At 47.9% G+C, this 10,841-nt stretch overlaps 1 protein-coding gene across 1 annotated transcript in view; it reads left to right on the plus strand.

Moving 5' to 3' along the window:
• Nucleotides 1-8,610, plus strand: part of LOC127586239 (serine/threonine-protein kinase MRCK alpha-like) — a 29,931-nt gene extending 21,321 nt beyond the window's left edge. Inside the window, exons 6-11 of the mRNA XM_052044042.1 lie at nt 2,113-2,206; nt 3,161-3,361; nt 4,674-4,922; nt 5,277-5,356; nt 6,666-6,765; nt 8,599-8,610. Coding sequence (XP_051900002.1) covers nt 2,113-2,206; nt 3,161-3,361; nt 4,674-4,922; nt 5,277-5,356; nt 6,666-6,765; nt 8,599-8,610 — 736 coding nt within the window. The remainder of the gene's footprint in view (nt 1-2,112; nt 2,207-3,160; nt 3,362-4,673; nt 4,923-5,276; nt 5,357-6,665; nt 6,766-8,598) is intronic.
• The last annotated feature ends 2,231 nt before the right edge of the window (nt 8,611-10,841 follow it).

Here is a 10,841-nt window from a genome sequence, read left to right on the forward strand (position 1 = left end):
ATTCCAAAGACATACAGGTTAGGAGATGTGGACATGCTATGATGGCGCCAGAAGAGTGGCGACACTTGCGGGCTGCCTCCAGCACATTCTTAGCAACACAAAAAGACGTATTTCACTGTGTGTTTCTATGTGCATGTGACTAATAAATAAATGCCTTAAATATCTTAAACGAAGTTGATGGTGTTGGGTGGGGAGAATCTCAGAGCTGAAGGGTAGGGATGACCCAAAGATTGCACAGCTGGCTGGTGGGGCACTGGGTCAAATCCCTAGTAGGAAGGCACCAGGTTCAATGCCCTCGCTGGGCAACGTGACCACCACATTCTCTGGCATCGAACCGCTAGAACAGGAACATGTTAGAGACACAAGATGCTGGAGCAACACAAGATGCTGGAGGACATCAAGACGTTAGAGATATCTGAGACTGTTACCCCATGGTTAGAGCAGGGTCTTACCTAGAGCATAAGAAGACTTGACTCCTCAGACCTGCCCCACCATTCACTATGACCATGGCTGATTGAGAAGAGCCCTCATCTTCTCTTCTGTGCCAGTTCCCCATAGCCCTCAATTTTTTAATCTTTCAAAAATTTATCTACTGTTTATTTAAATACTGCAATAATCCAACCTCCACACCCATCTGAGACAGAGAATTCCAGAGATTCACCACCCACTGCCAGAAGAAGTCCTGACACACCTCAGTTTTAAATGACCGCTCCCTAATCCTGTGACTTCTCCCACTAAGTGGAAACATCGCAACATATCCCCTGTCACATCCTCTCAGGATCTTAGATGTTTCAATAAAATTGGTCTTCCAAAGAAAAAATGGTCTTCCAAACCATAAAGAATTTAGGTTGAATTTCTTTAGCTGCTGGGGATGGGACAGCCCTGTCAGCCCAGTACAGGGGATTTGTGCTCCATCACAGACCCAAGTAGTCACTTAACCTGGGAGTCTTGGTGGGCCAGCATCTGTCCCCGCTGACGGTCACTAGGTGGTTGGATACCATCGTTAACCCAGTAACTGGGAAAGGCAGTCCACTATTCACGAAACTGAGCAAACTTTTCAGAACTATCATAGAGTGCAACTTTTTATACATTGTTATACCAGCCACCGCTGTTAGCCAAGTGATGGCTGCCTTCAATAAGGGGTGCGTTGCTGGATGTTCTATCACAGTAACACAAAGGAGGCTGCAGTGCAGTACGTCAGAGCTACTGTTGGCACTGTCAATGTGAGGTCAGAATTACTGGCCTACTGTACAGCTACACATCAGTTGGTGACAGCTGAAGTACTGACTGGCTCCCTATTTGCTGACAGCTATGCACAGTTGACTTAAAAGGATTACCAGACACTAAACACCGCCCTGTAACTGATCTCTTGGACCTAGACTGGTTTGCTTCTCTCTCAGTCTCTCGGCCGAGTGGGATTGGACCTCACACTTGGCTACCTGCTGCCCACTACACCTCTGTCAAGTATTCATCCATTGTGAGTGAAGACATGGGAAAGAGGGAGAAAAGGAGAGGGGAGGACGAGAGGAGAGGGAGAGGGAGAGTGAAGGGGAGTGGGAGAGAGTATAAAAGGAAGAGGAAAATAAAAAAAGGAGGGAGAAAGAGATAGAAATAGCAAGATGGAAGAAAGGGTGGGGAGATGAGAAAGAAAATGGAGAGGGCAGAGTGAGAGAGAGGGAGGCAGAGTGTGTGAGAGAGAGAGAGTGACAAAGGGAAGGAGAGAGAGAAAAAGAGAGAAAGTGAGAGAAAGAGAGGGAGGGAGAGAAAGAAAGAGAGAGAGAGAGAGAGAGAGAGGGAGGAAGGAGGAAAGAGAGAGAGAGAGTCTGCTCCCTGCATTGGACAGGACAAGCGACTGTGGACCTCATCAACCTGGGATGTATCTTATATCTTATTGGCCAATTTTGAGAGGTAACTCTTTGGTTCACCCCTAACTCAGAAGGCCTGTTTACAATCCAGCCTCCAGCCTTGGAGAGGGTTAACCCAGAGTTATAAGGAGGTGGAACATGGTCAACTGGCACCTGCATGGTCTGAACATATTTGCAAAACACACACACCATGAAAGCAAACTGCTTGCGTTCGGATGTGTGGTTGATCATTCATTCCTTTTCCCAGGGACGTGAAGCCTGATAATATCCTGCTGGACGTGAGTGGCCACATCAGGCTGGCCGACTTTGGCTCCTGCCTGCAACTGAACGAGGACGGCTACGTGAGTATGGCTCACGTGATCATTAACCTTGGGCCAACAGGGTCAGACCTGGCCAATTATTGCCATACCGCATCAGGTAACCAGGTCTTGACCAGAGATGGAGGCTGGCAACTTCCAGGAAAGTCTAGGCGTTGTGCCAACTCTAGAGGCTTTAACGCAAACATTTGGAACTAGGGGGTCAAAGAGTAGCCACAATCCTTGGGTGACCTTACTCCTTGACCAGACCTGATCACATTCCTCCAAGCATTGTCACATGATCTTCTTATCACCCACCCTCATGTTCCTCCCATTGGGCACCTGTTGTGTCCATCATCATTCATCAGGCACCCCTCACACTCCTCCTATTGGACATCTAACATGCCCATCATCACTGGGTTCCCACTGTCACATACCTACAACTGACTGACGGTTGTCGATCAGTGAAATGGCCTTTTATACTCCTCATTATCCCCAATACTAAAACTAATTCATGGGCTGAAATTAAAAATGTCAAAATTCTTTGTTCTGACCATTTGCTGTACTCCTGAGGTGTGCATGCGGCAGTATAACACAGGCCAGTTCCTCTGGAACCCAGCCCATTGATATCTGTTGACGGCACAGAGGCGAAGCTAAGAGCCACTGCCTCAGAGCGCCAGTTCGATCCCGATCTGGGGGGCTGTCTGTGTGGAGTTTGCACATTCTCCCTGTGACCATGTGGGTTTCCCCCGGCTGTTCTGGTTTCCTCCCACACCCCAAAGATGCGGGTTGGTGGGTTAATTGGCCACTGTGAATTGCCCCTCATGTGTAGTTGAGTGGTAGAATCTGGGGGGAGTTGATGAGAGTGTGGGGAGAATAAAATGGGGATTAATGTAGGATTGGTGTAAATGAGTGGTAGATGGTTGGCACGGACTCAATGGGCCAAAGGGTCTGTTTCTGTGCTGTATCCCTCTGTGACTCTCCACTATTTTCCTCCAGGTGCAGTCGGCTGTGGCAGTCGGAACCCCTGACTACATCTCCCCGGAAATCCTGCAGGCTCTGGAGGACACCTCGGCAATGTACGGCGCAGAGAGCGACTGGTGGTCCTTTGGGGTCTGTGCTTATGAGATGCTTTTTGGACAGACACCCTTCTACGATGATACTCTGGCGGGCACTTACAGGAAGATCCTCAATCACAGAGTAAGCAATGAGAGTCAGGAACAAAGCTGCAGAACAGTGGATCCCTTGTGGATGTGTTGTCTTAAGTGGAAAGGTTAGACAGGGTAGGTTTGTATCATTTAGGTGAGGAGACTTTATTGAAACATCTAAGATCCTGCATGTGGGGAGAATAAAATGGGGATTAATGTAGGATTGGTGTAAATGGATGGTCAGCACGGACTCAGTGGGCCAAAGGGCCAGTTTCTGTGCTGTATCTCTCTGTGACTCTCCATTATTAATGCTATAAGATGCCAAACATTGATGTCATCTCATATGCAAAATACAAGAGGGAAATGATGTCAGCATTAGAGTGAATCCCAACAGGAAGTATCTAGTCCAAGTGCCTGTTGGGTGTTAGACATTAGGAAATGTGTCTGAACCCTCCAAAGCCCCACATTACGAGTTGTTAGGCAGAATGGATTTTGTCCAATCCAGTCTATAGGCTTTAGTCTCTTCCCATTGGCTGTGGGAGGATGGGGAGCCAGACCATTGGACATCTTGGACAACCAATGATGGGAGACACAAGAGACTGTGAATGCTGGAATCTGGAACAAAAAACAAGAAGCTGGAGGAACTCAGCGGGTCAGGCAGCATCTGTGGAGGGGAATGTTCAGTCGACGTTTCGGGTTGAGACCCTTCATCTGGATTGAAAGATAGAGGGGAAGTAGCCGGTATAAGTAGGTGAGGGAGAAGGGGTGGACCAAGAGCTGGCAGGTGATAGGTGGATCCAGGTGAGGAGGGGTGATAGGCAGATGGGGGAGGGGAGAGTGGAGGTAGTGACAGGAAACTGGGAGGTGGTAGGTGGAGGCAACAAAGGACTGTAGATACTGTGCTGGAGGGACTCAGCGGATTGAGCAGCATCTACGGGAGGAGAAAAACTGTTGACGTTTCGGATTCAAACCCTGCACTCGTCTCGATGCCGGTTTTGACCCGAAACGTCGACAATTCCTTTCCTCCCACAGATGCCGCTCGATCCGCTGAGTTCCTCCAGCACATTGTTTGTTGCATCTGCAGTCTCTCGTGTGTCCGAAGGGATGCACAGGATGGAATCTGAGAGGAGGAAGGTGGAGCGTGGAATTGAGTGAGGGAGGTGGGGTGGGGAGATGGGAACTGATGGTGGGAGAATGGGGGGAGGACACACAAATGACCCAGGAAGACACCAGACTGACGTTGGCAACCCACAATATCCGGGCCTCCCATACTGGTCTCAGTCCTGGTCTAATGCAGAGATTGGTGGCAACTTCTCCAGCCTGGTTCCGTGACCCTTCCTGTTTCACTCCCCCTCGCCCCTCAGGAGACCTTTCATTTCCCGGAGTCAGAGTCGGACGTGACGGACGAGGCGAGGAATTTCATCCGGGAATTGGTTTGCAGCAGAGAGGAGCGGCTGGGACGGAACGGAGTGGAGGACTTGAAGCAGCACCCCTTCTTCAGCGGCATTGCGTGGGACCTTCTGGGTCAGTGCGAGCCTCCCTTCCTCCCCGATGTCACTGATCCCACAGACACCTCAAACTTCGACGTGGAGGATGATACCTTCAGTGCTCCTGTGCGTATTCCAAACAATTGGGTTTAAGTTACTGGTGGGGCTCAGTGCCCTGCATTGGGGCAGACTATTTGGCCTAACTAACCTTTGCTAGTGTTTATACTCCAATTTAGCCTCCTTCCCCTATCTCCTCATGCCCTTCTAACCCCCTCTCCCTTATGTGTTTACCCAGTCTCAACTGAAATCCATCTCTACTGTTTACCTCAACTATTCCCCATGGGAGGGAGTTCCAAGTTCTCCCTGCTCTCTGTGCGAGGAAGAATCTCCAGAATTCTAGTCTGGATGTGTAGTGACGCCCAACAACAGCTCCCTCCCCACTGGGCGAACTGTGCCTTATTTTCTTGGTTCATTCCCTAGGAGACTTTGTGTCCCGTTGCCAACAGCAGTCTTCCTGGAATCCACCTTCCGTTTGTGGGATTCACCTTCTCCGGCGTCAGGTAAGGACACTTGGCAAGGTTTCTGCTTCATGTGTGATCTGAGAGGCACTCAGAATCTGGAGCTGGTGTGGAGGGAGCCCTGATCTTCCCGAAGGAACTTCGTTTATTGTCATGCATACCCAGGGTATATCATAGAACAGTACAGCACAATACAGGCCCCTTGACCCACAATGTTGTGCCAACCTTTAAACCTCACCTAAGACTGTCTAACCCCTTCCTCCCACGTATCCCTCGATTTTAAATTCCTCCATATGCTTATCTAGCAATCTCTTGAATTTGACCAATGTATCTGCCTCCACCACCACGCCAGGCAGTGCATTCCACGCCCCAACCACTCTCTGGGTAAAAAACCTTCCTCTGATACCTCCCTTGAACTTCCCATCCATTACTTTAAAGCCATGCCCTCTTTTATTGAGCATTGGTGCCCTGGGAAAGAGGCGCTGTCTGTCCACTCTATCTATTCCTCTTAATATGTTGTACACCTCTATCATGTCTCCTCTCATCCTCCTTCTCTCCAAAGAGTAAAGCCCTAGCTCCCTTAATCTCTCCTCATAATCCATACCCTCTAAACCAGGCAGCATCCTGGTAAATCTCCTCTACACCCTTTCCAACGCTTCCACATCCTTCCTATAATGAGGCGACCAGAACTGGACACAGTACCCTAAGTGTGGTCTAACCAGAGTTTTGTAGAGCTGCATCATTACCTCGTGGCTCTTAAACTCAGTCCCATGATTTATGAATGCTAACAACCCATAAGCTTTCTTAGCTACCCTGTGGATGTATAAATGCCGTGAAAACTAGTTTTTTTTTTGCAACAACACAGTACATTACAAACATAAGTTAACATAAACAAATTAACATAAATTATACATAACTTACACAAAAAAAACAACACTCGTCCAACTTGAGAGAGACAAAAAGAAATATGGTCAGAGGTAGTGTAAGATTGGGGGTACAATCACCACTACTGATTGACCACCACTCAGCAGTTCCTTTCCCCCCACAGATGCTGCTCGACCTGCTGAGTTCCTCCAGCAGATTGTTTGTTGCTACACATTCCGTTATCTGCAGCCTCCTGCATCACCACAGGTTTTAATCAACCAGGTTCTCCCAGCTACTGGGGAGAGATTCAAAGCTGCATCATGCCCAGGATTAGCAGCATCTACAGCCATCTTGGCCACACCCTCTCAGCAGAGTAGCTTCAGTCTGGAGGGGGTTACTTTGACATTGAGGGAGGTGGAACAAGGGAAGCCTGGACACCAGGGGAGGGGTCGGCAGGCTCGGAGTAATCGGAGCCCTTCTTCTCCAGGCAGAGTGACGCGGCTGAGGTTGTGAAGGGGCCAGGCTCATCGACGGAGGAAGCGAAACGTGCCACAGGTGGGAGCAGGGAGCTGGTCTCAAACGCAGAGGTAAGATGACGGGAACGTTAGATATAGAAGTAGGAGTGGTGGGTGTGTGGAACGCACTGCCTGCAGACGTTGTGGCGGCAGATACATTAGGGACATTTAAGAGACTCCTAGACACATGAATGATAGAAAAATAGGGGCAATGTAGGAGGGAAGGGTTAGATAGATCTTAGAGCAGGATAAAATGTCAGCACAACATTGTGGGCCAAAGGGCCTGTACTGTGCTGTAGTGTTCTATGTTCTATGTCCTAGAAGGCCATTCATCCCTTTATGCCTGTTCCAGCATTAGATAAGATTGGGAAATAAGTGGGGGAGTGGAATAGTTCTGAGAGCAGACATAGACTCCATGTTATAAGGAAGTCTGAAGTGTAGAGAAGTAAAATCAAGGCTGACCTTTTACACTGGGGACAGTTCCCTGCACCAACACCATATCCTGTGATTCCTCTAACATCCATTACTGCTGGCTATATTCCATAGAACATGAAATAGTACAGCACAGGAACAGGCTCTTCGGCCCACATTGATGCCAATTTAAACTGCACAACTGCCCGCACATGGCCAATAACCCTTCATTCCCTGTCTATGCATCTGCATATCTAAGTACCCCTTAAACGTTGCAATCGTATCTGCTTTCACCACCTCCCCTGGCAGCGTGTTCCAGGCACCCACCACTCTCAGTGTAAAAAATCTTGCCACCTAAATCTCCTTAAACTTTCCCCCTCTCACCTTAAAGCTACACACGCTAGTATTTAATATTTCCATCCTGGGTAAGAGTTACTGAATACCTACCTGGTCTATGCCTCTCATAATTTTACCAGGTCAGTCCTTAGCCTCCGATGCTCCAGAGAAAACAATCCAAGTCTGTCGAACATCTCCTTATAGTTAATACTGTCCAATCCAGGCAACATCCTGGTGAACCTCTTCTGCGCCCTCTCTAAAGCCACCACATCCCTCCTGTAATGGGGTGACCAGAACTGCGCGCAATACTCCAAATGTGGCCTGACCAAAGTTTTATACAGCTATGACACAATTTCCTGACTTTTATATCCAAAAATCTATTGATCCCTGTCTTGAATCTACTCAGTGACTGAGCCTCCACACCCTCTTGGGGAGAGAATTCCAAAACTTCACCACCCTCTGGGTGAAGAAATCTCTTCTCATCTCAGTCCTGAATGGCCAACCTCTTACTTTGAGACTGTGACCCCTACATAGGAACATAAGAAATAGGAGCAGGAGGCAGCCATCTGGCCCGTTGAGCATCCTCCGCCATTCTATAAGATCATGGCTGATCTGGCCGTGGACTTAGCTCCACCTACCTGCCTTTTCCCCCATAACCCTTAATTCTCCTACTATGCAAAATTCTAACTGTGTCTTAAATATATTTAATGAGGTAACCTCTACTGCTTCCCTGGGCGGAGAATTCCACGGATTCACTGCTCTGTAGGACAAGCAGTTCCTCCTCATCTCTGTCCTAAATTTACTGCTTTGAATCCTGAGGCCATGTTCCCTAGTTCTAGTCTCACCTACCAGTGGAAACAAGCTTCCTGCCTCTATCTTATCTATCCCTTTCATAATTTTATGTTTCTAGAAGATCCCCTCTCATTCTTCTGAACCCTTGGTTCTAGACACCCCAGCAAGGGGAAACAATTTTGCATCTACCCCGCCCAGCCCTATAAGTATTTTGCATGTTACAATGAGGTGATCTTTCTCTTCTGAACTCCAGAGACTGCTCTCATCATAGGAAAACCCCTCATCCTGGGAACTGCTCCGGTGAACATCTGCTGCATCTCTTGGGTGACTCCAGCTGTGACCTTCATATTGCCTCTTTAAATTCAGGTTCAAGCATAGGCCTTCCTCTATTGGTAACTGGTTTATTATTGTCGCACGTACCGAGATTCAGTGAAAAGTATTGTTTGTGTGCCATCCAGACAGATCATTCCATGCGAAAGTAAGTACGTCGGGGTAGTACAAAGCTAAAAACAATAACAGAATGCAGAATAGTGTTACAGAGAGAGTGCAGTGCAGGTAGACTGTAAGGTGCAAGGGCTATGATGGGGTAGATTAGGAGATCATGAGCTCATCTTTATTGTACAAGAAGTTAGTATGAAAGTCTGATAACAGTGGTGTAGAAGCTGCCCTTGAGCCTGGTGGTACGTATTCCCAAGCTTCTGCCTGATGGGAGAGGGGAGAAGCGAGAGGTGTCCAATCAGCAAAGGGACAGGACCTCACCTGGAGCACTGTGCAGAGCCCTGAGCTCCTTAGTTAAGGGATATATTTCCATTGGAGGCAGTTCCGACAAGATTCGCTGGGCTGATCCCTTGAATGAAGCAGTTGTCTTAAGAGGAATGATGGAGCAGGTTGGACCGACGCTCTTTGGAGCTTAGAATAATGAGGGATGATCGTATTTAAGCAGATAAGATTCTGAGCTGGGGGTGGAATTAGAATGACAGGGCATGGTTTTGGGACAGAGGTCCTTAAAGAGAAGGCGAGGAGGAAGTTCTTCTCTATCTTTGGGATTCTCTTCCTCAGGTGGAGGCATGGAATATATTCATGACTGCGATAGATTTTTTGGTCCCTGGGGTTATGGAGGACAGGCTGGGAAGTGGAGTTGATGCCAAAATTGGATCAGCTATTGAATGAGACTGGAGGGGCTCTGCAGCTGACTCCTGCTCCTATTTCTTATTCTCTTGGATTCTCACATTCAAGGTCTCCCAATGTGGTAGGATGAGACAGCTGCCTCACTTTCGATTGCCCTTTTGGAATGGCCAGATGAGATTCCTTATGTGGTTGAATAGCCCATGAACATTTATTGAGTACAGTACCAGAGGCTTGTGCAGTTATAGGCAATGACCCAGGTGGGCTGGGATGGGGTGGGAGGGGAGATGGAAATTCCAAGCTGCTCTTCCCACTTATCCACGAACAAGTCACCTACACTCCCTCCTATTGTGGGAGAAGCTGCTGTCACCATCTAGAATGGACTGCAGGTCCCTTTAAACTTCAGTGGTACAACATCCCAGCATTCTTGAATAGAGAGATGAGGGGCATGGTGTTTCTAGCACAGGTCAAAGGGGATTTAATCGAATTGCTCAAAATTATCGAGACACAAAGCTGTCCTGTCCTGTCCAATAGCCTGTCTGGTCAAATCACGTAGATGCCACGGCCAAGAATGCTCACCAGTGCCTTAACTTCCTTAGGAGGCTAAAGAGATTCACTACGTCCCCTTTGACACTCACCAACTTTTATCGATGCACCATAGAAAACATCCTATCTGGATGGATCACAGCTTGGTATGGCAACTGCTCTACCCAGGACCTCAAGAAACTGTAGAGAGTTTTGGACGCAGCTCAGCACATCACAGACACCAGCCTCCCCTCCTTGGACTCTGTCTTTACCTCTCGCTGCCTTGGCAAAGCAGCCAGCATAATCAAAGACCCCACCCACCTGGGTCATTCTCTCTTCTCTCCTCTTCCATCAGGCAGAAGATACAGGAGTCTGAGGGCACGTACCACCAGGCTTAAGGACAGCTTCTACCCCACTGTGATAAGAATATTGAACGGTTCACTTATACAATGAGATGCACTATGACCTCACGATCTACCTTGTTGTGACCTTGCACCTTATTGCACTGCATTCTTTCTGTTGCTGTGACACTTTACTCTGTACTGTTATTGTTTTTACCTGTACTACCTCAATGCACTCTGTACTAACTCAATGTAACTGCACTGTGTAATGAATTGACCTGTACGATCAGTATGCAAGACAAGTTTTTCACTGTACCTCGGTACAAGTGACAATAATAAACCAATACCAATGTATAGCACAGAAACGGGACCTTCGGCACACCTCGTACATGCTGGCCCTTTTGCCCTAATCCCATTTGCCTGAATTAGTTCTGTATCCTTCCGTGACTCGACTACTGAAGCATCAATGCCCCTTAAACGTGGCATTTGTGCCTGATTCCACCACAGGCTTTTGTTAGAATGAGGAAAACCACAAGGTGGTAACTTCGAAGATGAGCTTCTTAAAAGCAAAGGTTGCTAACATTATGACTAAGAACACTCTCCATGGGAAAATCTGTG

Source organism: Pristis pectinata, chromosome 35 (assembly GCF_009764475.1).
Source record: "Pristis pectinata isolate sPriPec2 chromosome 35, sPriPec2.1.pri, whole genome shotgun sequence".
Taxonomy (NCBI): domain Eukaryota; kingdom Metazoa; phylum Chordata; class Chondrichthyes; order Rhinopristiformes; family Pristidae; genus Pristis; species Pristis pectinata.